Source organism: Camelina sativa, chromosome 8 (assembly GCF_030686135.1).
Source record: "Camelina sativa cultivar CO46 ecotype springtype chromosome 8, ASM3068613v1".
NCBI classification, from domain to species: domain Eukaryota; kingdom Viridiplantae; phylum Streptophyta; class Magnoliopsida; order Brassicales; family Brassicaceae; genus Camelina; species Camelina sativa.
In genome coordinates this window covers 11385378-11412971 of record NC_141887.1, presented here as the reverse complement: position 1 = coordinate 11412971, position 27594 = coordinate 11385378, and the positions used below count along the sequence as shown (strand labels likewise).

The 27594-nt window shown below is 34.0% G+C and overlaps 3 protein-coding genes, 3 long non-coding RNA genes and 1 pseudogene across 6 annotated transcripts; 4 read left to right on the top strand and 3 right to left on the bottom strand.

The window, feature by feature from the left end:
• The first annotated feature begins 717 nt into the window (after positions 1-717).
• On the top strand, positions 718-3449 carry LOC147939945 (uncharacterized). The gene is made up of 9 exons (XM_087461090.1): positions 718-1006; positions 1094-1331; positions 1419-1495; positions 1600-1709; positions 1827-2065; positions 2162-2310; positions 2548-2673; positions 2917-3273; positions 3397-3449. Exons 1-9 carry the CDS (start codon positions 718-720, stop codon positions 3447-3449), a joined length of 1638 nt encoding a protein of 545 aa, XP_087317216.1.
• A 63-nt stretch (positions 3450-3512) lies between these two features.
• On the top strand, positions 3513-5914 carry LOC147939944 (uncharacterized). Its single transcript, XM_087461088.1, has 3 exons — positions 3513-3981; positions 4092-4354; positions 5741-5914. Exons 1-3 carry the CDS (start codon positions 3513-3515, stop codon positions 5912-5914), a joined length of 906 nt encoding a protein of 301 aa, XP_087317214.1.
• A 4281-nt stretch (positions 5915-10195) lies between these two features.
• On the top strand, positions 10196-11529 carry LOC104707060 (E3 ubiquitin-protein ligase ATL31 pseudogene; annotated as a pseudogene).
• Positions 11530-16832: 5303 nt separating this feature from the next.
• On the top strand, positions 16833-17720 carry LOC104707059 (uncharacterized). The gene is made up of 3 exons (XR_754541.3): positions 16833-17072; positions 17188-17360; positions 17452-17720. It is a non-coding gene; the product is annotated as an uncharacterized LOC104707059 (long non-coding RNA).
• Positions 17721-18988: 1268 nt separating this feature from the next.
• Positions 18989-19707, bottom strand: LOC147939943 (uncharacterized). The gene is made up of 2 exons (XR_015563194.1): positions 19514-19707; positions 18989-19233 (listed from the first exon to the last, which is right to left on the bottom strand). It is a non-coding gene; the product is annotated as an uncharacterized LOC147939943 (long non-coding RNA).
• A 3639-nt stretch (positions 19708-23346) lies between these two features.
• On the bottom strand, positions 23347-23769 carry LOC147939942 (glutathione S-transferase T2-like). The gene has a single exon (XM_087461087.1). The coding sequence runs from the start codon at positions 23767-23769 to the stop codon at positions 23347-23349; it is 423 nt and encodes a 140-aa protein (XP_087317213.1).
• Positions 23770-24650: 881 nt separating this feature from the next.
• Positions 24651-26132, bottom strand: LOC104707058 (uncharacterized). Its single transcript, XR_015563094.1, has 7 exons — positions 25752-26132; positions 25596-25642; positions 25422-25472; positions 25205-25316; positions 25038-25115; positions 24796-24914; positions 24651-24692 (listed from the first exon to the last, which is right to left on the bottom strand). It is a non-coding gene; the product is annotated as an uncharacterized LOC104707058 (long non-coding RNA).
• Positions 26133-27594: the final 1462 nt, after the last annotated feature.

Below are 27594 nucleotides of genomic sequence, written 5' to 3'. Positions count from 1 at the left end.
TTTTGTAATTATGTATTTATTTAACTAATATATATTTAAAATATTAACAAAAAAATTATATAGGTTATTATGATGATGCATATCCTTCTTTTTTATGTGATAATTGTGGAGCATATATGTGGGATGGAGAACGGGTGAATAAACGGACTAAAAAGGCGAAGCCGGATTTTTCATTGTGTTGCCATCGTGGCAAAGTAATAGTTCCTACGTTGAAGACTGCACCTAAAACGTTACTATTGTTGTTTTATAATAACGACGACAGGGGAAAAACTTCCGTGAGAACATACGAGCATACAACATGATGTTTTTCATTCACATCGTTAGGTGGAAAAATTAACCATTCCATCAATAATGGTAGAGGACTGTATCTATTTCAGATGTGCGGAGAAAACTATCATCGTATTGGTGATATTTTACCAGAACCTGGCAATGAACCAATGTTTTTGCAATTATATATACATGACGTAGGTAATTATTAATATTATTGTTAAATACGTATATAAATATTATTCATATCTTATAATATGTTAAATATCTTTAATATTCGTTATATTCTACTAATCATGATTATTATAAATATTTGTGTTTTGTCGTTGATATAGAACATCTGGATCTTCGGGAGATTTAAGACACGAGATTGTTGGGCTATTAAAAAAGATGCTTGATAGTCATAATCCGCATGCTAGGGCGTTTTGATCGGCACATGAAAGATTTAATATGGAGGAAGGTAGCGAAGGTTTGCGATTAATGTTACCTTCAGAAAGAACCACTGATGCAAGAACTCATAATCTTCCTACCAGCAAAGAGGTTGTTGCTCTAATACCCGGAGATTTTACGGCTGGTGTGAATAAACGTGACATTGTTATAGAAAGTCGTTCGGGTAATTTACAGAGGATAAGTGAGCTACATCCCGCATACTTGCCTTTACAATATCCATTGTTGTTCCCTTATGATGAAGATGGATTCAGATTAGGAATCGATATAGGGTTCGTGGATACTCGTGGACGTAAAAGGATAACGGTCACCATGAGGGAATTTTATGAATATAGAATATTTGAAAGATATGAAGAATCTTTGAATATTGTTATGGCAGGCAAATTATTCCAGCAGTTTTTAGTCGATGCATTCACTACTATAGAATCAAACAGGTTGAACTACATTTGGATGAACCAAAGCAAACTCCGAACTGAAAGAGTCGATAAGATAATTGAAGCTGCTGAAAAAGGACATAGATATCTTTCACAACACGAAGAGAATATTTATTCCGTCATCGTTACAATTGGAAAGAGATATATGATGCAACATTATCTGAACGCCATGGCTACTTGCAAGTATTATGGATTTCCTGAACGTTGCCTAAAATAGATCGATCTAGAAAGGTATCGTCTTAGTAAAGAAGATAGACCTGATATATGTAGTCGAGTTTTCAAGATGAAACTTGATAGATTATTGGACCAAGTGATAAAGGAAAAAACTTTTGGTATCGTAAATTCTGGTATGTTTTATAATATTTATTATTATTATTTATATTAGTCTTTAGAAAAATTTCAATTTGTTAATGTTTATATATTAATGTTTATTTGTTTTCATATTTTTCAGCCATGTATACAATAGAATTTCAGAAGAGGGGGCTGCCTCATGCGCACATGATTCTGTTTTTACATCCAGACAATAAGATGCGTACAACAGACGACATTGATCCATGGTCTGTGTGGTCCTATGAACAGAGATAGTGTCTGCATAAATAATGGGCAATTCACTAAATTCTTTCCAAAACCATACATGGATAATACTATTGTCGATGATGTTGGTTATCCAATATATAGACGACGAACCGATGGGAGATTTATGGAAAAAAGGGTTTTCAATACGATAATAGTTATGTTATTCCCTATAATCGTGATTTGTGTCTCCATTTTCGTGCTCATATTAATGTTGAGTGGTGCAATCAGACACGTTCAGTAAAGTATTTGTTGAAGTACATCACTAAAGGTCCGGACTATATTAGAGCCAAAGTAGGAAAAGAAGATCAGGAAAATGAAATTAAAAAGTTTTTCAATTGCAGGTAGCAGTTTATTCAAATTGTCAAACATTATCATATTTAATTATTAATACTTTTTTATTAAAAAAACGTATCTAACTAATTCAAGTTTTTTTTTAGATACGTATCTGCATGTGAGGCTTTTTGGCGAATTTTTGCTTTCCCGATTTGTTATCGTACTACACCCGTAGAAAAACTCTCTTTTCATCCTCCAGGACAAGAATTGGCTATTTACAACGAGGATGATCCAATAGAAGATGATTTGCACCGTACAACAAATAGAACTTCTAAATTTTTGGGCTGGATGGAATGAAACAAGATTTATCCCCAAGCCAGAGAACTCACATATGCTGGATTTCCATCTAAATTTGTGTGGAATAAGAGAGAAAAACTTTGGAAGCTAAGGTCAGAGAAACGGAAAAGTTTTGCAATTGGCAGAATTACGTACGTACCACCTTCTGTAGGACAAGCCTATTACTTGCGAGTTTTGCTTAATAAAATTTCAGGACCAACAAGCTTTGACTATTTAAAAACAGTCAATGGTGTTCTTCATAAGGATTTTCAAGAAGCTTGCTATGCATTGGGGTTACTGGATGACGATAAGGAATACATTGCGGCTATAAATGAAGCAGGTGAAAGGTGTTTTAGTGAATTTTTAAGGAAGTTATTTGCAATCCTACTGCATACAAAGAGTTTAACTGTTCCTCTTGAAGTTTGGAATAAAACAAAAGACATCTTGTGTGAGGATATTTTGTTTAAAGAAAGGAGAAACAGGAACGATCCAGGTACATCAAAATATTATTTTGTTAATTGAAAATAATTTATTTTTTCTCAAGACAAGATTATAAATAAGTGTTTTAACTTCACTGTGGTAGGTCTAATGTTGACACAAGCTCAGATAGAAAATATATGTTTAACTGAAATAGAACTTATGTTACGATCGAATGGGACGTCTCTTACGGCCTTCGAGAAAATGCCTAAACCAGATGATAGTATAATGATCACAGGTGTAAATAGGCTTATCGCAGATGAGAGAATATATAAGCCTCATAAACAACAGGAATTGTACGATAAGTTGTTACCTATGCTAACTGATGAGCAGGGACGTGTTTATGAAGAAATCATTCACTCTGTGAATCACAACAAAGGTGGTATGTTTTTTGTCCATGGTTTTGGTGGTACTGGTAAAACTTTCATGTGGACTATTTTTGGTGCTGATATAAGGTCTAAAGGTAATATTGTTCTGAATGTTCCTTCAAGTGGTATAGCTGCTTTGCTTTTGGAAGGTGGTAGAACGGCTCATTCAAGATTTGATATTCCAATAAATCTTAATGAATATTCTGTGTTTTCGATAGATGTCGAATCTGATCTTGCTGAATTGATTAGAGAAGCAAAACTCATAATATGAGACGAGGCTCCAATGATGAACAAGCTTTGTTACGAAACTTTGGATAGGAGTTTGCGAGATATTATGAGGTTTGACCAGATTTTTGAAGGTAAAGTTGTTGTTTTAGGAGGTGATTTTAGACAAATAGTACCTGTTATTATGGAAGGAGGAAGAGTAGCAACAGTTTTAGCATCTATCAACTCATCTGTTCTTTGGAATAGTTGTAAAGTTCTTAAACTTACCAAAAATTTGAGACTTCGCAAGGCACGTAATAGTATGGATGCAGGTGCTCTCGCTACTCTTTCAAAGTGGCTTCTTGATATCGGGGATGGCAAAATCAACGAGTCAGATTGTGGGGATGTGGAGATTGAAATTCCGGATGATTTGTTAATTAATACAAGTGAAAATCCTATTGAAGCAATAGTTAAAAAGATTTACGGAGAACAATTCGCAAGGAAGACTGATCCAAAATTCTTTAGTGAAAGAGCTATTTTAAGTCCAAGGAATGACAATGTTGATAAGATAAATCAGTTTATGCTTACTAAGCTCCCAGGTATGCAAATTAAATAGAATATGGAATATGGATATACAAGTAAACGTTTTTTTAAAAAAACATACTAATATTAAAACATATATAAAATTCCTAAATTATCTTATTTACAGGTGAGGAGAGACGATATCTTAGCTCTGACAGTATTGAAACGTCGGATACAAGCGGACGTGATGATATGATCTACACTCAGGAATTCTTAAACAGTATACAAGTTTCCGGATTGCCAAGCCATGTTTTGACATTGAGAATAGGAGCTATTGTCATGTTGCTAAGGAATATAGATCCTAGGGGAGGTTTTTGTAACGGTACGAGGCTAATTATTACTCAGATGGCCAATCATGTAATCGAAGCAAGAATCGTGACAGGAAAAAAGGTTGGTGATAGAGTACTTATCCCTAGGATGTATGTTAGTCCACCTTATGCAAAGTTTCCCTTTCGTATGAGGCGAGGACAGTTTCCTGTTACTGTGGCGTTTGCAATTACTATAAACAAGAGTCAAGGTCAGACGCTAGAACATGTTGGATTGTTTCTACCGAAACCGGTTTTCACACATGGACAGCTTTATGTTGCCTTCTCTCGAGTCACAACCAGAGAAGGATTGAAGGTGTTAATTACAGATAAAGATGGGAAATGCCATAATAAAACACTTAATGTTGTTTTCAAAGAGGTATTTGAGACTGTTTAATTATGGTTTGTAATTGGATTATTTTTTTGGATCTTTAGAGCTGAACTTTGTTTTATCTCTTAAAATAATTTGATTTTTATGATATTTATAAATCTTTGCTTGCCCCATTAATTACTATATTTTACTTTAACATATCTCAAATTATAAGAATGCTATGTCAGTAGGATGTAGACTTTCACATTGGATAAAACCATATTCCTATTATCGTCTTATTCTATATTATAGATGCTCTAAGAACATATTATTGTAAATTTGCACCTTATCACCTTTTATTAGTTTCAACAATGTTGTTTGAAAATATATCATTGTTAGCTATATCTTTAAGTTTATATATTAACAATAAAATTTACGTTTAATCAGTTATTATAAATATAATATTAATTGATTAAAAATACTCTATAGTCAAAAAAAAGGTAAGACACTAAAATGTTTAACTCTAACATATCTCAAATAATAAGATTGCTATGTCATTAGCATATAAACTTTCAAATTAGAGAAATCCATTTTCCTAATATTGTCTTATTCTATATTATAAAAGAAAATTTACATATATACATTGTAGATGGTGTAAGAACATATTGTTTAAAAATTTTCACATCATTACATTTTATTAGTTTCAACAATGTTGTTTTGAAAAATATAATTATTAGCTATATCACTACTTTCATCTGTTATTATACATATAATATAAATTATTTAAAATACTTAATAGTCTAGGAAAATGAAAGATACTAAAACGTATTAGACGCAACGTTTAATCGTGACTGTTTGTATTCTTACAAATCCCCAATCCCCTTTTCTTTTTCGTTAACAGAGGATAAACAGGAAAACCCTAATTTGTGGAAATCATGAGGAGCCATTATATATCTCAACTTCATCCCGGAAGGACGAGATGGTGTATCCACGCCAAGGTCTTAAATTCTTGGTATGTCAACGAATTCTTCACAAAATGGGTTCTTCTTCTTGTGGACGAAAAGGTTAGAGTAGTTAATAGAACGAGAATTCTACTTATGTCTGATTTTAAACAGTTCTTAAATCATACTTTACTTACACTATGATTATCAAACTTTGAAGGGTGACACAATTGAGGCCGTCTTTGTACCAACTACACCATGCAAGCTCCGGAAGTACATTGACGAGGATGAATGGTATGATATTAGGAATACCCATCATCCTTATCAGATCAAGTTTACGGATGAAACAACCATGACTCTGCTCCAACCAATAAATTCCAGAAATTATTTCTGATTCGAAGATTTGGATGATATTTTCCGTGGAAGAATCCATCATCCCATCTCTTTTGGTACGTTTTTCTTAAAATAGTTTTAAATAGTTAAAGTTAAACTCCGTGAATTTAGGTTTTTGATATCTTTGTGTTGAGAAATCTAGAGTCTTTTTAGGAAATTTGTAACTTTCTGTAATGGTCCATTCTATAGAAAAATACAAATTGAACTTTTATACTAAAATAGTTATATGTGAGTGTTAAATAGTTTTGGAAACATTCATTTATTCAATGTAAAGACAATTTCTGACTTTTTGTCAAAATAGATGTTTAAACTCTGTTAATATAGTTATGAAATCTTTGTGTTAAGGAATCTAGAGACTTTTTAGGAAATTTGAAACTTTGTGTATTGGTCCCTCCTATAGAAAAGTACAAAAAAGAACTTTTTACCAAAATAGTTATATGTAGATGATAGATTTTGGAAATATTCATTCATCTCATTGGGAAAAAAATGACTTTTTGCCACAATAGATGTTTGCGGATGTGTAGTAGCTATGAAGGACAACAAAGATCATTATAATGAAGTTGTCTTCACGCTATTAAATGGCAGGTAAAATACATTTATTCCACCTATCATGTTACTAAGATTTATAAGTTTGACTCTTTCATAAAATGTTTCGACTATCTACATTTGTAGGAATGAAACTATCAAGTGTCGTGCAGTAAGCGACTGTGCTACCCGTTTTATGTCTTCATGGGAGTCATCTGGATGCCATCTCACATATCAAACCGAACCGGTGTTTTGTGTACTGCATTTTTGGAGGGTTGGAGAGTATGAAGGTATCTACTATTAATAACACTCGCTTGATTGAACAAATGCTAAACACTATGTGGTATAATCATTTACCAAACTTTTATAACACTTAAAACATCCTTAGGTAAACCGTGTATTATAAACACACTGGCCTCCTCCAAAATATTTATAAAACCGGAGTTTGAAGGACTTGACAAGGCTATGTAAGTTTTGAAATGTTCATTAAAATCAAGTAGTGTATCATGCTAGGGTTTAACTTATGAATGTGTTTTCTATATCTTCAGCTCGGAATTTGCTGGACGTTATTACATAAATCATGTAATGGAGCATGAAGGAGAAACTACAAGGACGTAAGCTGAAGGCACATTAGTTTTTAAATTTTTTGTATATGAAAACTTGATAATATTTTAAATGTTTGTATGACCAAGTACTAGAAACCCTTATATGGGTTGCTTTCTATATTATCTCAATGGTCTAAACGAAGGAAGTCAATTAGAACATTAGTTCATATATTTGTAGACCAAAGAATTAACCAAATACCATTAGTTCATATATTTATAGACCAAAGAATAGACCAAAGTACATTAGTTCATTGATTTCAGAGATCATAGTGATCTCATTTCCTATATTATTCTAATTAAAATTAATCATAACGAATGTATTGGGCTCATTAAATACTTGAAAATTTGAAAATGGGCCTTAAAATCTTAATAAATATATTACATATGTAAAATACTATAGTAAACATCTTATTGAATACTTTTATTTTGTTCCATTGTTAAAAAATGTAACTGAAAAAATTTAAACATTAAAAAAAAACCCTGAATTAGTAATTTAAAAAATAAAATTGAATTTATTTTCTATCAAATTACTGCCCGCATAAGCGTGCGGGTAACTCTCCTAGTTTCTCATAAAACCAGAACAATGCCAAGTTTAAAGTACGAAAGTTTATTGGAATATTCATTTTGCCTCGCTTCATCTTATATTCGTAAACGGGGAAAAAAAATTTCTAATTTTTTGACGAGTTAAACTTTCAAAATCTACAAGGTCCTAATCACTACTAATAGATTAGAAAATAACGAGTAACCAACACAATTAAAATATGATAGTTGTTTGTTTTCTATTATTCGGAGAGTTTTGCATGTTTGTATCCAAAAATCAATCGATTTGCAAAATTCTCCAAATAATAGAATACAAACATGCAAAATTCTCTTTACTATAGCAAATCAATTGAAGCAAATTTCTCTTTACTATAGCAAACCGAATAATAGAGTTTTGCATGTTTGTAAATCAATCGATTTATTTAGCAAAAAAAAAAATCAATCGATTTGCAAAATTCTCCAAATAATAGAATACAAACATGAGGAGATTTGATCTTATCATAGTGATAAACTTGTGCCAATTGACGATGGCGGCGGCGGATGATGATCACGGCTGATCGAAGAATCGAATATCACAATCAGCCATGAAATAAGAAAGAATCAGGGAACTTTTTTTTTTGTCTAATACACATACCCAACCAGCCACAATTGAAACATATGTAGTTAGACTCGGTTCCAAAAACTCCAAAGTTGGACTCGATTCCAAGTTTTTTATGTACATTTTTTTTTTAAACACTTTAGACTTAGACTCCCTTGATGGATCTCCCGTTGGAGATAGTCTTACAAGACTCTTATCATCACCAATCATGGTGTTCAGATATTGTCTCTATATAACCTTAAATTGTGTTTTCCATGTTTTTTCTTTTGGTTCTATGCAAAAGAACAAAAAAAACACAAAATAGGAAAAGGGAAATTGGGTTGTATAACCAAAAAAGATACTATAATTTATAAACTAACTACACTAACCATATATTAATTATATACCTTATATTATATGTATAATGCCAATTTTTACCCCTTCATTACCCTATCTCCAGTCATCACCTACGGCAACCACTGCTGGCAACCACCGCCGGCAACCACCTCCGGCGACCACTTTCACCTTTTTATCACCATCACCACTTGGGTTCTCAATGTACAATTTTTTAGGGTATAGTTTTCTTCTTCCGGCGAACTTTTTCGGTGACTTCCGACGACATTTTCTGGCGAACTCCGGCAACCACCACCGGCCGCCACCTCCGACCAACTTCTCCGGCTACCTCCGCCGGCCACCGCCGCTGTCTGCCCATGCCGACCAACAACCACCACTACCCTCCACTACTTAAAAACACTAAATTGGTAATTTTACACTATCCTCATCCTACTCTTCTAATTTTTTTTAAATATAGCGTTATTTTCTACTATAGTTTTTTTGTTTTGGTTATTGGACTAATTCACCCATAGGAAAAAGATTATTGTTAGTGAAAAAAAAACTATCATGAAATGGATACCAATACATAATAGCTACTCTTTTGTTGTCTTTGGAACTTTGTGGTTTCCAATACCAGCTTTAAGGTAAAGACATCATAAATAATCTTATGAGTTTTTGTTTGATTGAAAGTAGAGTTTTTCACCATAACCCCAACCAAGGCCGTGCCTCAATGTATAAAAAAGAAACCTTAGCCTACGGCATCAAATTTTTGAGAAACACTTAAAGAGGCATATTTCTACAAAATACCTTTAATTAAGCAGGCTCAATTGGTTAGATCACCCAAGTTCTAAGTAGCAATAAGAATTAAAAAAAAACTAAAATATAAAAAAGTTAAAGGAACGAGGAAACAAATAGAACAAAGTCTTATAAACTTAGGTTAAAGCATACTTTACTCTATTTAATATCTTATCTGTTAAAATAAAATTATTTAGAGAAAATGATTTTTGAGATTTGGTTAATAATTTTATGGGAGAAAAGGGAGAAGAATCACTCTTTCGAAATATTTTTTGTTATATAATAGTTTTTGGTAGACATTTTTTAGCGTTTATTATTACAAACATTTTTTGTTGAACATTGGGTCAAATTTAGTTTTATCACTTCTGGCCACCATAAACCTTGGCACGGCTCTGACGCCAACATTCTCTTGTGGAAGGTGCACAAGCAGTAACACTACGGATTCAAGGAGACCACGCCGCTTTCTACAGTTTGTGTATGCTTTAGTTAAAGTTGATAATTGGTGCACACCAATACAGTCTCTTGTATAAGTTTTATGTTTTCACGCTATACCTCCTTTTTTTGGGTCAAATCACTCTATACGTTATTTCTAATATTCTAGCTTTTTTCTCTTTGATTTTTACATACTTTTACTGCTATTTTCGCTTATGTTCTGCTTAATTATTGTTTGACTTATGTGACCAACTATAACTAAAAAAGATACGTTTCATACATAATACGATAATGAACGAAGAAGAGTTCTGGACCAAGTCAACCTCTTCTGAGAATCACCCAACAATTTTGACATTCACAGCCTTCCTCAGTTGGAAAATTCATATTTCATCCACGTGGCATTCAGTAAAGTGACACATTTGCTTATGACATATCCCCTAACCTTCCTCGCTTCTTCTCCACGACTTCTTCAAAACTTTTCAAACCTCTCTATAAACTTCTCTCTTGTCGGAATAAAAACACATAACTAACTTTTTGGGGATTCAAGAATCACAATGAATCCCATAAAGCATATCTCTTTACCACTTCTTGTCTTGTTCTCCCTACTACTATCTCTAGCATCGGGTGAATCTAACCAACCCGACCCGAGAAATGACCAGTATGCTTACAGCGGCAAGCTTAGTCCAGCCATGGCTGTAGTCGTGGTCGTCGTAATCGCAGCTCTCTTCTTCATGGGCTTCTTCACCGTTTACTTACGTCACTGTACTGGAGTAGTCGACGGCAGCGTTACTTCCCACGGGAGGAGCAGCGAGGAGGAGAGTGACCAACGCGACGGTAGCGCGTGGGTTAGACGCGGAGACGATCGAGACGTTTCCGACTTTTGTCTACTCGGAAGTGAAGACTCAGAAGATCGGCAAAGGAGCGTTGGAGTGTGCGATTTGTCTGAATGAGTTCGAAGACGACGAAACGCTGCGTTTGTTGCCTAAATGTGATCACGTGTTTCATCCTCAGTGTATCGGCGCGTGGCTACAAGGTCACGTGACTTGTCCTGTTTGTCGGACTAATCTTGCTGAAGAGACGACGCAGATAGCTGAACCGGTCGAACCGGATGTGGTGGTTGAAATGGATCTTGAATCGGCGATACCCGAACCGGCGGTGGAACTCCCACGTGTTAAATTCCCGAGGTCGCATACGACGGGGCATTCCGTGGTGTTACCTGGAGAGAGTACCGACCGGTTTACGCTTAGATTACCGGAAGATTTAAGGAAGAAGATAATGGCGAATTGGAAATTGAACCGGTCCAATAGTTTACTTGTTTTACCGAGAGGAGGAAGCTCCACGAGTGGTAAACCGGTTGATAGGTCGAGGGCTAAATCGGACAGGTGGTTATTCCGTAAAACGCCGTCGTTTCTGTGGCGGAACCGGGATGATGGTTCGATTAGACTATGTGGTACCGGCAGCATTAAAACAAATGAAGTGACAAGTCCGACCGGTGATTCGGTTCCAGCAGACCGGTGGGCTTTTCTAAGAAACCCATCGTTTCTGTGGAGGAATACGACTCCGGTTCCTTCGCCGAGGGTTGGAGTCAATAAGGACGGTGAAGGAACGTCGTCGGTTCAACATATTGGTACGGCTAGCGGTTCTGTTAGATTACCGGTTTAATTGGTTTACTGGTGTTTTTGTGCATCGTTCATATAAACACGCAAAATAGATTTTACGCAATTCTTTGATTTTGTTTTTGAATCTTTTTTTGTAAGATACTTTAAATTGACAATCCCAGAAAAAAAAAAACGGAGAATTATTTCATTTTATACTTTTCCATTTTATACTTTTCTTCAAAGACAACAAAATAATTTCTAATAGTCAAACAAAGAACGAAGTGGAGAATGGTCTTCTATTCTTCTTCTTCTTAAAAAAATTTAAAAAAAAAAAAAAAAAAAGAAAAAAAAAGAAGTCTTATTCGATCGACCAAGAATAGACTACAATATTTTTTTTCCAATTGTTTTCTTCGTTTTGGGGGCAATACAATGGTTGTTTAAAAATGTTTCTAAAAGAATTGTGGTCGGATGATACTAATATATGAATGTAATATAAAAAGAACACATGGAGATCAATTATAAATTCCAACAATGCCAACAATTAATCATCTGAACGTCAAAAGGAAAAAGTAAAATCATTTGAACATTAGAGTACGAGGTACTCTTAATTATAGGAGAGTTTTAGAAATTCTTATTTTTAATGTAACTTGGAAGTTGGAAATGAAATCATAATACATTAAAATATATAACTTGCAAGTTGGAAATGAAATCATAATACGTACGTAAAATATAAAGAGCCTAGTTACTTCTATAGGTGTCAAATGGGCTGTCCAGTGTTCAATGGGTGTGGTCCAGAATGGATAGTGGTCCAAAGTCCAAAATATGCCCATGTCCATTTGGACAATATTTTGTTATTTTTAGTGATAACATTTGAGCTTTATTTTTGTTATTTTTTCTTATATAATCTGAATATTATTTTGTTGTTTTCTTTTATAAAATATGAATATTATTTTGTTGTTTTCTGTTATAAAATCTGAATATTATTTTGTTGTTTTCTGTTATAAAATCTAATAAAATCTATTTTTTTCTAAGGTTTTCTCTTCTAAAATATTACAAATTAATTATCAGAAACATAATAATTCATAAACAAAACAATTTTCAGATTTTATAAACAAAAGAATCTAAAAGAACGAACAGTGTATCGAGCTACAAAAGTGATAACATATTCACTTGAAAATCTAAAAGAATCAGAAAAGCTGCATTGCCTTCTCTCCCCTGACAGTGACGTAGCAAGCAATCTTCTCATTACGTCTGATACCAAAAAAATGAACAATGTATCGAGCTGCAAAAGTGATAACATATTATGTCAGAACTCTCTTCATCATCATCATCGACAACAAAGTTATCTACTAGAAGCTGATGATTACAAAGATTCTCCAATTCACTTGTTGCAAAAAAACAGACGAAGAATGGATAGTTACGCTGCAAAGAAGCCCGTAGATAAACCAACATTAGTTGAACTTAGACAGCAACAATATTCCCTTCCTCTTCAACAAACTTGAACTCTTCATCACCTACAACATTCAAATCAATAAAGTTAAAAATTCATTACCAATATAGTTCAAATGCAAATAAAAAGTAGAATTCTTACCAATATCTTGAAATCTTCTAAACCAGTTTCTTGCACAGATTAATGCTTGAACATTAGTTGGTAAAATACAACTTCTATACTTATTAAGAACACGGCTGCCAATACTAAAAGATGATTCTGATGCAACCGTTGTGATAGGAATACTCAAGACATCACATGCCATCAATGCAAGCTCTTTAAATTTATTTGCATTGTCTTTCCAATAACCAATCAGATTCAAACTCCTAAATGAGACAATATCTAACACCTCCTCGTCTAAATAGGTGTCTAAAGGGGATTTACCATTACCACCAGTCTTTTGAGAAATGTAAGAATAAATCCCTAAAATAATGCACAACAAACAAGTTAACGTCCAGCAAAACAAACAGAGATAAAATAGAGAGTTTACTTACATCATATCCATAAGGAACACTCTTTCTTGGAACTTGTGAACTGGTTGTGGTAACGTTGCTTGTGCTTTTTTGATAAGGTGTAAGAAGCTTCGCCATTTTGCTGCGGACATGGGCCAACTTTGACTTACTGGTTGAAGGATCCAAAGTGTTGTAACAATATTCCAGAAATGGAAACTTTAATCTTGGATCAAGAATTGCAGCAACTGCAAGTATGTCACTGAATTCTTCCCAATACTTGTCAAATTTCACATTCATATCCTCCACCATTTAATAAATAATCTCATCACTTGAATCTTCATGATCTCTCAACCAACATTTAATTGCCCACACTTGCATAAAATACAAGTTTGCTGTTGGGTAAGATGAACCAGAAATCATTCTTGTAATTTCAGCAAAAGGTTTCAGAAGATCACAAATCGATTCTGCTCTTTCCCACTCCACATCAGATGGGAAATTCTTATAATTCCTATCTACCTCTGCTATGTTTCTTAATACATCCTTCAACTGAATAGCTCTAGAAAGCATTAGGAATGTAGAGTTCCAACAAGTGGAAACGTCTAAAACCAAACCTGCTTCAACTTGAATTCCAACTGTTTCCATACAGTTTTGAAACAAATCAATCCTAGACTGAGATCCCTTGACATACTTAATACTATATGTGATGTTATCCAAAGTTCCACATCCAAACCATCTTGCACAATCAAATTTAAGATGTGCGCTGAACATCTTACATGAAAAAGTTCCCCATTGCAAACCAAATCTTTTTGTAGCTTTCTCTTCAAAATACCTTGCATAGTATCATTTGCAGAAGCATTATCTACTGTTAGAGTAAACACCTTCTTCTCTATTCCCCAATCTTTCAATAACTCAGTAAGCTTGATTGCTATAGCTACACCAGTATGAGGAGGCGAAAAATCACAAAAAGATAGTATCTTGGTTTTCAAAACCCAATCAACATCTATATAGTGAGCTGTTAAGCAAATGTAACCCTCTATTGTTATAGCTCTCCACAAATCCGTTGTCAAACAAATCCTACCAGAGATTTTACTTAAAACTGTCTTAAGCTTACTTTTCTCCATCTCAAAAATCTTGAAACAATCTGATGTTGCAGTATTTCTACTCCAAAACTCTATAGAAGGATTAGCATAAGTAAAAGCCTTCCTAATCTTTTCATATTCAACAAAGGAATATGAGAGATTATGCTGAATTAAAGCCACTACAATTTTTTCTTTAAAGACAACCATACCCAGCTTCCTATTAATGCTAGGTGTACTCCCAGGAGTCTTTGAACAAGATCTCATATGGCGATTCATGGTGTTAGTATCATTTCGACTTAGATTCAAACAATAATTCCTCTTACAATGTTTGCATGTACCATCATGTTTACCAACCTTAGGTCCATCAACATATTTCTTTCCTAGTGTGAAGTTCTTCCAACATCTAGCATGACGTCTACTAGAAGGTTTTGAACTACTTGTACCTTGTGCAGTATTAAAAGAAGCAGTTTCCTGAGGTACGATCTCATTCTCACCAAGAGTTTCTGGCGGTATATCTTCATCTTCAAGACACAAGTTGTCTTCATCAGCCAAGTTGTATTGATCAATCAAGTTTTGAGTATCCAAATCCATTTTCCTGACCTGCGAAAACAAGATCATATTATAGATTACACAATGAGTCTCGAGAAGAATAGCAAAGAACTACAAAGAAGTAAGAGGCTCACTACGAATAAGAACATAAATACAAGCAAAACTACGAATAGCACCACAAAGATTCATGTTCTTGTTTGTGCAATTGTATTCACCATATATGCATATGCGAACACAAGTAAACCTTACAAGAACATAACAAACCTGATCAAAACAACAGAAAAAAGGAAAGAAAACAAAGACTTCATCAGTATTCGATTCTCAAACAAACTAGCTAATGTTCTGTAATAATTCTTAGCTGATTATGATTCCAATCCAACATTGAAACAAACACACGCAAACACAGATCCATCACCACAAGAAAACGTCACAAGAACAGAACAAAATCTAATAAAAATCAAAGAACTAACTGGAATCCAAAAGCGAGTGAGAAAAACGTTCAAGAAGAGAACTATATAGCTAGAACAACACATCTATCACATTCACAACTCAATGCTCAATTAGTAAAGCATAGAACAATACCATGTCTACAAGCAAACGGAAGAGTAATGTCTCCTTGCTCTTTCAGCAAAATTCTGGAACCAGCCGAGTACTTGGTTGGATCAATCTGAAACGCAAGGAATATCATATCACTAAACAACACTAACCCAACAAGACGACGAGAATGTTTCGTGTGTTTCATCACAATGTTTGTAATGTAATGCAAATATGTACAGGCTTTATATGTTACACGAAGTTGGTTCAATCCTAATATAATATAGAACTAAATTGAAGGTTACATATATATACTTTGAACACGGCAAGCAATAACAAGCAAGTTAGCTATCTTCATCCTGATAATAACATCAGCCAACTTTGTTTGAGTTCTTTCAATGCTGTAGAGTAAAATTTCAAAATAATATTTGAAACACAACGAGACATTGAAACCCAGAGAACGAACACAAAAATCACCACAATTCAAAACACATAACCCTTAGCTAAAGCCTAAACAACGAGAAATGGTCCAATTTGGTCTTTGGACCAATTGGACCATTTGATTATTGGTCCAGACCATTGCCCGCCCGTTTGTATTTGGACTGGACAAGCCAACGGTCTGCCCGCCCAATTGACAGCTATACTCACATACGTACACTTAAAGCCCTTAACCTGGATTTACGTCTACATTCACAATGCTTCCAATTGTATATATGAAACGCCAATGTCTCCACTCTTTTATGCACTCAGATCATAGAACAACATCCTAAATTTGGGATTAAAGATAAGAGAGAAGAGTACCAGTCGATCGATGTTATCTGTGGAAAGTAAAAGAGCAAAGAATAAAAATCCCAAGTTGCAGAGAAATAAAAAAAGTAAAGTTAAGAGTATTTATATCAGTCGAAATCAAAAAGTAAGCGTTGCTTTGACGTCCGAACAAGAAGCATTAAATTTACGCAAACAGGAAACTATAACCTTTAAATAATAAAAACCTTTTCAACTCAGAATTCAAAAAAAAAAAGGAACCAAAAAAATCGCAACTTTTTTAATTCGACTCTTTTTTTGGGTATACTGAAAAAAAACAATCATAGAAAGAAACAAAAACTCAACAATTTTCAATACTTATAAGGTGTAAAAATATATAACAAAGAGAAGAAATTGCTGGAAGAAAAAAAACATAATGAACAAATAAAAAATTACCTTCTTTTTTTTTTGGTTCAAAGGAGTGTGTTCTTCTTCTTCTTCATCTTCTTCTTCTACTGAATGAAAGCAAAGTGACGGCTTCGTTTGAAACGGCATCGTTTTACTTGGAATAAGTTTTTTTTAATTCGGCGTTTACTTGGATAAGTTTTTAATTCAGGCACGTTCGTAAAACGGTTTAAAAGCCCGTTAACGCATTTTGTTATTTTCTCTGCGGGTTTGATCGATCAAAAGAATCGAACCAAGGGGGGACGAAGTAACAAAGGAGGTAATCAAAACCATTGGGATTAGAAGACAATTACGAAAAAAAGAAATTTTTTTTTTTGGTTCCGCTCCATTGCTATCATCATCATCTTCAACCTTCAAAAATTCTTCTTCTCCCTTCTTCAACATCACAAAAAACCTAACCTCCGATTTCTTCAGATTCCTCCTCAATTTAGAGCTAATTAAGGTTTTAATCAATTCTTCGATCTTCGTTCCTGCTTTTTTTCTATATTTGTTTATCTTTCTTTGAAGTGATTTTGTGATTCTCTTTGGTGTGTTTTTTTGGGGGTTTCCGATTTCAGTTCCCAACATCATGAGTAATCAAAGGAAGAGAAATTTCCAGATTGAAGCGTTTAAGCAACGAGTCGTGGTTGATCCAAAATACGCAAATAAGACTTGGAAGATCCTCGAACATGCGATTCATGAGATTTACAATCACAACGCTAGTGGATTCAGTTTCGAAGAGCTTTACAGGGTTTCACATCTTCCCACTTTTGATTTTTTTAGCTACTTGTACTTGTTGTTGTTTCTGAAATTGTGTGTTATTATTGGTTTCTTTCCTTCAGAAACGCTTACAACATAGTTCTACATAAATTTGGGGAAAAGCTTTATACTGGACTTGTTACCACTATGACGTTTCATCTCAAAGAGATTTGTAATTCTATTGAAGAAGATCAAGGAGGTGCTTTTTTAGAATTGCTTAATAGGAAATGGAATGATCACAACAAAGCTTTGCAGATGATTAGGGATATTCTCATGTATATGGATCGGACTTACGTTCCCGGTTGTAAAAAGACTCATGTTCATGAGCTTGGACTTCATCTTTGGAGGGATAGTGTTGTGCATTCCAACAAGATTCATATATATATATATATATATATATATATATATGATTATGGATTTAAAAAAGAAGAAGCGATTTTTCCATTATAACAAGCACGATTGGTCATAATTTCCATTTTATTAATAATCAATTAGATTTCCTAAGACATTAAAAACATCATACATCAGACTAAATTAAGACCCGTAGAGCATGGGTTAAAATTTATTTTATTTATATTGTGATTTTTATATATAATGTGATTTATGTGATTGTTTTTAAAAACTTTTTTTGGATAAAACACTATGTCATAAAATCATATGCTAAATACAATGGCTTCAATACCTATTTTGTAAGTTTTATATTGTTAATGATTCTAGATAAGTATCAGTGCTATAACACTGGTTAAAATTTATTTTATACAAAATTTTGAAAATTTTGAAAATTCTGATTAAGATTTTATTTTTAATTTCAGAATACAATCTCGGAGATATCGATTAATCTTGTTAAATTAGGACGATCTTATTCGTTTTTTATGATTCACATATATTTTTATCCCTTTAATAACTTGGTTAACGATGTGGTCTATCAATAAAATCTGTGAAATATAAATTTGTAATATTGTGTTTAAAGATTTTTGGAAACAACGTGATATAGGACTAAATCTTACAGAAATACAGTTTGGAATATCCACGATTTTATTTGTTACCATTAATATATTAATTATCAATCATCAATTTCGAAGATCTCCAATTAAGGTTGTACCCAATATATAGGTGTAACCAATTAATATATGGATTTGGAATATCCCCAATTATAGTTGCACCCAATATTTCGATGTAACCAATTAATATATGGAATAATCTATAATATATGTATAACCTATTTGTAACCATTTATTAAAAATATAAACTCTACCAATTTGAAGTGGTGTACTTCCGTTTTAATAAAAAGAAGATTAAAACAAGGTTTCAATTTTCTACTTTGGTAGTAAATAAATACAATTTATTCTAGATTAACACTCGTTGAATTTTATATATGTAATGTTGTTATATAAGTTTCGTTATGTGTCTCGTCTCAATGGTACAGACAGCTTAACATTAGCATAATTATAAATACACGTTTTAGATTACGAGAACCATTTACACTATTTAATTTTTATTAATTTGATGGTTATATTAATTCTGGTTATGAATAAATTAAACGAAGATAAATAATTAGCATACATATATGATATATCCATGACATTGAGAGAGATAGAGAGAGAGAGAGAGAGCATTGAAAGCCATGTACCGTCCATGTTGGATAGAGAGGTAATGAAAGGAATAATAACATTGGCATGTATAACCCATGTGACAATAGTCCCTATATACAACTTATAAGCAAACACAGTTTGGTCGAGAAATATCTAAACAAAGTTAGTTCAATCGAATGAAACCAAGTTCAAGTCCGATGCCATAATTAAAAAGGATGTTTTACCATGACCGCTCCATCGTAAATATATCAAAGAATAGTTCCAAATAAAGACCTGTGGATCAAAAATCAGAACTAAGTGTGGTGAACCCAAAAACTTGACCAGTAACCCTCCGTGTTAATCGTGAATCTGAATACTCTCTCATCTTGTTGACCGATCGAAGCTAAAGACAAGTTAGACAGCAATTGACTTGAGGCTTGAGCGGTCACTCTCCTTACCTTGATCGACCATTCAAGACTCTCTTAATCCTCATTTTCATACTTTTGATTTGGTTTATTCTGAAGGTAAAAAATGTAGTGTATATGTAAGCAAATTTTATTGAAGAAATACTTACGTTTGATTTAATTTACTTTTGGTGCTATAAATTATTGCATAGAAGGAGAGAGAGAGAGAGGAAGAAACAACATAAAAGTTGTCCTCTCATGAACTGCCACTACGGCTAGCGACATAATCACGTTGCATCCGGAACCCTAGCATTCATCATTCATTGTTTGTGTTTGGACCCTATCTAATCTATTTTTATACTACATTTTTTTCTTTTGATAGGATCTCTATATAATCTATATTTATGCATAATTCATGTCTGCACCTCTACCTTCGTATCTCTGTCTCTACTCCTTTTGTTTCTTTCTACAACTGTCTATCTACATTTACATCTTACGTATAAATTTCAATTTATCGGAACTAACTAACTAATTACTATAATTGTTTTTTAATTTCTCACAAACTAAACCATTTATATTTTGATTCAAAGATGACATTAATGTCAGTTATATCCTCTTCAATATTTTAAGTATATTATAAAATTTATGTTTTCCTTGTCTATCTAACAAAAACATGACACACATACATATGCATTAATTCTATACAGAAATTTTAATCGAGGTATTTATATGCATTAATTCAACACAAAACATCTTTATCAAAAAATTCTATACTGTACAAAAAAACAAGCATGATTACTATACCGCTTAACGTGTGTATATAATTAATTCTATATGTGTAGCTTTAGTTTAAACTTTATACAAGCACATGTGCGTGGACGTAATTGCATACAGCATGCATACGTACGTGTAAACAATCCAAAAACAAGACAGAAGAGGATGCGTGTGTGTGTCTATATGTATATATATGTTTAATTTTCTTATGTACCTCATCTGATCTCCATGACCGTGTGATACCGATGTCTCACCTTCTCTTCCATATAGTTTCTTCAATTTTTAGTTTTCCTTTTTATCTCTCTAAAATTATTTAGATCGAGAAAAAAACTAATTTGGCTGGAAATCCTGGAATATTGAGCGTTATTAAGGTTGGTTATATATATATACTGACTATATCCATATAAGACCGTGTATGATCTCTTATCATCTTAATTTTCTTCTTAAAGGTCCAGAATCGTTTTTTGAAGAAAGAACAGAGACTCTTATAGTCTTACATGGCCTGTTTGGATCTGTTAAATAAAAATACTTTCTAATACATATTAAAACTTTCAAACATTATATTATTATATTATTGGTATCATTCTATTATTCTATAAGTGTTCTGATTTAGGAATTCGACAGTTTTAGGTTGCTTTAAAACAGTGACGTGCTCACTTCTAGAGCAGTTGTTATGACTAATACTAATTAATTCAAATTATAGCTCAGAAAAATATACAGTTCAATGATTACTCTGAGCTAGCATATAAAACACCCGTGAGATTCCGACCAAGAAGTAATCATTATAACTCTTTTTTTATATATCTTTTTTCGTTTTAGATTTATGTACGTATATATATAGGTTATGGTAGGACAACAGGACGAGTACTTAGACCATCATTAGTGGAGTAACCCACCATGGTTACTCTTACATTAATTAATTATATAAATAATCATAAATTAAGTTAAGTAACTCTAAGAGAACCTAAGTAAAATTATCCTATTACTAGAGAACTACAAAGAGGTTACTCAAACATTTAAATAATAATTTTTTAATTTTGATTTATTAATTATCAAACTTTAATTATCTAAAATGATAAAACAATTATTTAAATTTTTTATATTACATAAAATAGAAAACAATATTTTACAAACTTAAACATATTTTACAAAATACGGAATAGTAAACATATTTTATAAAATTCAAAATATTATACATATTAAACATAGTTTGGAGTAAGATTTATTGTGCGGTTGCACCAAATTTTTGCCAGATATGCTCAATCAAGTCTTTTTGCAAAAGATCATGCATTTGTGTATCATGAACATCATTTCGAATGCCCATCATATTATGTAGATTTGTTGGGATATCTGTAGAATATGATAAATCGACATGAGAACTTCCGCTTCCTTCTCCGTGATGGAATTCCGCTGGATCGTAGAAATTGTAGTCATGTCGTTCGTCTTCCACTATCATGTTATGCAGGATGATAGATGCTCTCATTATTTTCCCTATTTTCCCTTTATCCCAAAAAAGTGCGGGATTCTTCACGATTGCAAATCGAGCTTGCAAGACTCCAAATGCACGCTCTACATCTTTACGACATCCTTCTTGCCATTGATCAAAGAGTTTTGCTTTTCGACCACGTGGAAGTGTAATGGATTGGATGAAAGTTGCCCATTTGGGATAGATACCATCCGTTAGGTAGTACGCCATTTTGTATTGCCGTCCATTGACAACGTATCTAACTCTCGGAGCTCGGCCCTCTAGGATATCATCAAACACAGGGGAGCGGTCCAAGACGTTGATATCATTTAACGAACCAGGTGGTCCAAAAAATGCGTGCCAAATCCATAAATCTTGTGATGCCACAGCTTCTAGTACGATTGACGGTTTACCAGATCCACGTGTATATTGTCCTTTCCATGCAGTGGGACAATTCTTCCACTCCCAATGCATACAATCTATGCTCCCTATCATTCCGGGGAAACCGCGATGTTCTCCAATATTCAGTAATCGTTGGAGGTCTTCCGGTGTAGGTCTTCTCAGATACTCGTCGCCAAACAAATTTATAACTCCCTCAACAAAATGTAGAAGGCATTTGTGGGAGGTTGTTTCAGCGAGTCGTAAATATTCATCCACCGCATCTGCCGTATATCCGTAAGCCATCAAACGAATAGCTGCCGTACATTTCTGAAGTGCAGAAAGACCAAGCCTTCCAGTAGCATCTCGCCTTTGTCTGAAGTATGGGACTCCATTCTCAATAGCGGTAACAATACGAAGGAACAATGGTTTGTTCATTCTAAAGCGACGACGGAACATAGCGTTAGTGTAAGTTGGATTATCACTAAAATAATCATTCCACAACCGAGTGTGGCCTTCTTCACGGTCTCTCTCAATGTGCACTCTTCGGATTATTGGAGCTGGTGGTACATATGGGTGAGTGTAGTTGTATTGGATCATCTCCACTATACTATCAACTTCCTCTTCTACAATATCATCAACTTCTTGATCGGAACTCCAATTAGACATTTTTTTGCAATTTGGATATAGTAGAAGGCTTATGGGAAGTGTGATTTATTTTGTATAGGAAAAGGGTTTAGGTTACAAGGTATATTTGGTTGAGTAGTAGAAGTGAAAAGGTTGAGCAAAGGAAATTTTATTTGGTTGAGTAGTAGAAGTGAAGATAGGATGAAAGAGAAGAGAATAATCGGAAGAGAATAATCAGAAAGCATTGATGTAAAACGATGAAAGAGTAGGAGAAGTGAATATATAGTCTTAACAGCAAACACAAAGTACCAAGTGGGCAATACAACCCTTACAAAAGACAAAACAACACAAACAAATCTGTGACTGTCCTTGCAAGACACAAGACAACCAAAACAAAACAGAAGACAACAACTCACAACCCGTGTTACAAAACACCCCTCCACGGGTTACAAAAGAGTTAACAACTCACAGACCCGTGACAACAAGACAACAAGACAACAACTCACAGACCCGTGACAACAAGACAACAAGACAACAACTAAAAACAACACCCCTCCACGGGTGTAAACACAACACATCTATGTCTTTGACAACACATGTTTCCCTTCTCGTATCACCTTAATTTGTTGTCGCAAAACCTGAAACAAAAGAACAAAAAACAAAACAAGTGTTAAACAAACAACATATAGCATAAGTTTAATGAAAACAAGAGTTAAACACAAAAGAGGATAGTTACACACAAAAGAGTTAAACCCAAACCTAAGTGTTTGTCAACATTTGGTCAACGAGTTTGTCCCTAAGAAGTTGTTCGGCACTTGTTAGTTCAGTCTTGTTAAGGAGGCTGTCTAGCAGTCTCATTTTGCCGTGTCTCTCTTTAGCCGCTTGTTCTTGTTCTTTCATTGCAATGATCTTGTCTAGCTTACCAACAGAACCATCCTCTACATCAATAGTCACAGCCGGTTTCTTCCCTTTTTTCTTAGAAGCTTTAACCCCCGGAGGCCTCATCTCAGCTCCATCATTGCACTCTCCGGGTGAGGATGCTCCTGCTCCATCTGAAGCGAGTTTAGTCCGCTTATGGCTACACTCCTCCGTGATCCATTTCTGATCATGCTTCAGTTCCCTCCAGCAATGTCCTAGCAGAAATGGCTTGCCCTTGTCGTTCTTGTAAAGCTCATACGCCATGCTCAATACATCATCTTCTGATTCTCCACTCTTTCTTCTTGAACTCGCTTGTGCGTAACAGCCCACAAACTTATTGACTCCATGGTTTATCTTGCTCCACCTAGCCTTACATTGTGTAGGCCCTCTTGCATTTGAAACAGATGACCCATAGTTAGCTTTGTAGTAGGCAGCAACCCTCTTCCAGAAACTTTGTAGCCGCTGCTAACATGGAGGGTTTATATTGAGCTCAAGTGGTTTTGGGTTTTCAAATTTATGGTTGTAAATTAACTACAACAACCACAAATTTATTACATTAAAACAACCTACTCGACAAGTATCTCTCTAATCAAGTACTATTCGTATTTAAGAACTCCAACAAACAAAAAAGCAATCATCAATGTCCTGACTTGACTATTACCTAATCTAACACTAATTCATCCCAACACACAATCGCAAACAATAACTATCAACAACATATGAAAGCTGTCGTACCATACCTTTTCAAATAAGAGAATCCAAAACGCTGCAGTCCGCTTCATGAATAATCATTCCAAATGATCTCCATTTGACCTCGCACAAACATGTAAAAATAGTCAATATAAATCACATAAACAGAAACAAAAACATTGTACTCTTAACAAGAACAACAGAATAATCTCATAATAAAAAGCAAACCTCTGGTGGTTTCGAGAGGAGCTTAAAGAGCCCCACGAAGTTTCACCTTTTGCAACCTCTCCATGTTTACACTCTTTGGCTGCTCTAATGGCAATCCAAGAGCCTGTGCACAAATCAGCTGAAACTAGAAAGAGAAAACATCATCAGAAGCAGGGTTAGTAGTATAACTTGGTAAATCTCAAAATTCATGTAAAAGAAGAAAGAGAGATGAACATAGTTAATCAGTTAACTTACATAAGCCACAATGATGGTCGTCGGTTTTTCAACTCCTAAGAGGAAAATAAAAAAGCCATATCAACAGTTATTTCACTATATCAAAAAAGAGAGTAAATATGGGAGAGATTAGGAAAACAAACAAAGAGAAGACTCCACTCTTTCTCAACCATCACCGAGAGATCTTAGTCCCAGAAACCACAAAAGGTCTTGCGCTTTGGCAAGTCATCATCTCCATTGATGCCTTTATCTGCTAGTCAAGAGACAAATCCTTGAGGCTGATGCAACAAAAAAGAAAAGAAAACATGCATACCAAAAGTTAGCTAGAGACAAGAGATAAGAAACAAAATAACAAGACATATATATAATAAGCAAGTCTAAGCTCATGGCTGCAAACTTACTTGTCCCTTCATATTGCTGCTAGTTGTGATCCATCCTTTGACAAAGCTTGCTGTTCGGGAGTAATTCCAAAAGAAGACCTGCAACAAAGAGAGAGAGAGTGAGACCCCCCCAAAAAAGAAAAGAAGTCGTTAAAATCAAACAGAGAGTGACAAGAATGAATAAAAACCCAAGAAGATCTTAGTGCCCTCCTCCTCAATCAAACCATCAGGGAGAGATCTTAGTATCCTCCTCAATCGCCGATCGATCAATACTACAGTTATCCTCCGCAATCAATCAATCTGGATTTACAAAAAAATATAATAATAGAAATATGAGTAAATATAAGGAATTCGAGTGAATGAAAAAAAAACCCTATGTAATAGAAATCAATTTAGAGATCAAACCCTAGAAGAAGTTGAGATTTCAGAGACGAAAGCCATGCTTCCAAAAAGCACCTGCGAGAGACAGAAGGAGAAGAAGAAGAAGAAGAAACAAGTTAGTAAAAAAAAAAACAGAGGAAGCAACACGATAAATCAATCACCGAAAGATCAAAGCCAAATCCTAGAAGAGGAACTCACCTAGAGGCCGTGTGAGCGACAATCAGATTAAACTTGCTTTAAAAAACCTGCAACAAGAGACGACGAAGAAACAAAACAAAAAAATCAGAGACGCGACGCGTTAAGAAAAAGAATAACAGAGCGATGCAATTGGATTGAGAGAGAGAGAGAACAAACCCTAGAAGGATAGGAACGAAACCCTTAAGAATGAAGAAGATCACTTGGGCAGACTGCTTAATCCAATTGATAACTCGATTCTTCTCTCTTTCTTCTTTTCCCGATTACATATGAATCGCCATTTCTTTCGCCGGAGTTCTCGAGAGAGAAGAGAGAGAGACTTTGGGGAAGAAAAGAAAAGAAAATGAGTAAAAAATAAAAAAAAAACGCTTTTATATTTAACAAACACCCATTCACAAGTCGCCACGTAGCGTTCTTCAAGTGTTGCTCAAACTCCTTCCCAGGGTATCGATTCTTCGATAATGGACCCATTTTTGGGTTGTTTAATATTATTTTGGGGCCCAAATAGTGGAGTAACTTTGTGAGTACTCCCCACTAATCATGCTCTTAGTTAGCCTTTGTAATTTTTATCCAATTTTGACTCTCGATCGACATTAATTATCACCATTTAATTTATAGCATCGTAGATTCATTATTACTATGATCACCTCTCTTATAGCTGTTAACTCCCACATATATCCAGAGACTATGACCATCGGTACGTACTGGTATTGATAAGACTCTCTTTATACATGAGTTTTAGTGCACACTCTTTGCTCTAGTAGCTATAAACTTCGTATGTGCTTCCACTCCGTAGGCTAAGAGGTTCTAGAATATATAATTACATCAAAACGGACATTGTGGATCAATTAATGGATTCGGACGAAACGAAAAAGAATAATATATATGGTGAATATGGAACATACGAAATATGTTAAACAAACGGTGTGGAATTATACAAAAGTTGAGTTGGTATTATAATAATTAAAGTATTGAAATAATAATTATTAAATATATATTATTTAATTTCCTTTCACTTTATATGACCAAAATATTTCTTAATTACTTAAAATAAAATTGTACTAATTGATTGATTAATTTATAAAAAATCTTCAGTTTTTTTTTTTTTCAAAGACACATACTTGAACGCACCATGTAGCCAGTCCGAAACTTCAATTGGAAGAAAAAAAGTAAACCATTCTTGGCACAAATAAAGATTGTTGAATGGACGCACTTGATCCACTCTACTCTGAGTGCTCCATTAAAAGCCTAAATAGCATATTTATTATACCAATCAGTCCTGATTCCAATGGATTACATAAGTTTTGGAAAATCGTTAATTACTACAATTTGTCATTAGGCACATCATGCATACTAATATACTATTATGATACACATGTGTGTATATGATTTCAGTTGCAACATCTCTCTGTTGTGAGTTTATACGATTAATATGGTTGAATTGTTTAATATAATGTATAATCTATTTACACAATGTTACGTACATAATGGAAACTAAAGTGAGGAAAAAAAGACGAGAGCACTAACATAGTAACATGTAGATGCTGGAAGAGGAATAGCATCCCAAAAAAAAAAAAAACAGCTCACTACTCAAATAGAAATATACGTAAATGTTTGTACGTTTATGCGTATTGCGTATATCTCACACAAGAAGGCAGAAGCATTTACTCTCTCTATCTGCTATTTTCCTTTATTATTTAAACAATACTAATATTTACGAAATTATTTTCCTTCCGTAAAATTGTGATAGTCTAGCTAAAATTAGTCCTCTAATTAGACCATTAGTTAGTAATTAGAAATTTAGAACTATTTCTAGATGATCTTAGTCCTCTTGGATCATCAACTAGCTAGTGTAATTAATTAGAACTATTTCCTTCTCCATCAAAGATTCTAATTTGCTAATGACCTTTTTCCAAAATGCATGCAATCGACATGCCGTTGGATCTCTTAGTTGTTTAGTATTATTGTGGGTTTTATTAGTTTATATGAAATTTACCTGAAG

Excerpts from the sequence above, each read along its gene's own strand:
- LOC147939945 (XM_087461090.1), top strand. The coding sequence starts at position 718 with ATGGAGGAAGGTAGCGAAGGTTTGCGATTAATGTTACCTTCAGAAAGA. Across the intron at positions 1,332-1,418 it reads AACGCCATGGCTACTTGCAA|TCGAGTTTTCAAGATGAAAC; the intron begins GTATTATGGATT and ends TGATATATGTAG. Across the intron at positions 1,496-1,599 it reads TTTTGGTATCGTAAATTCTG|CCATGTATACAATAGAATTT; the intron begins GTATGTTTTATA and ends CATATTTTTCAG.
- LOC147939944 (XM_087461088.1), top strand. The coding sequence starts at position 3,513 with ATGAGGTTTGACCAGATTTTTGAAGGTAAAGTTGTTGTTTTAGGAGGT. Across the intron at positions 3,982-4,091 it reads TATGCTTACTAAGCTCCCAG|GTGAGGAGAGACGATATCTT; the intron begins GTATGCAAATTA and ends TCTTATTTACAG. Across the intron at positions 4,355-5,740 it reads GAATCGTGACAGGAAAAAAG|GGTGACACAATTGAGGCCGT; the intron begins GTTGGTGATAGA and ends CAAACTTTGAAG.
- LOC147939942 (XM_087461087.1), bottom strand. The coding sequence starts at position 23,769 with ATGGCGTATGAGCTTTACAAGAACGACAAGGGCAAGCCATTTCTGCTA.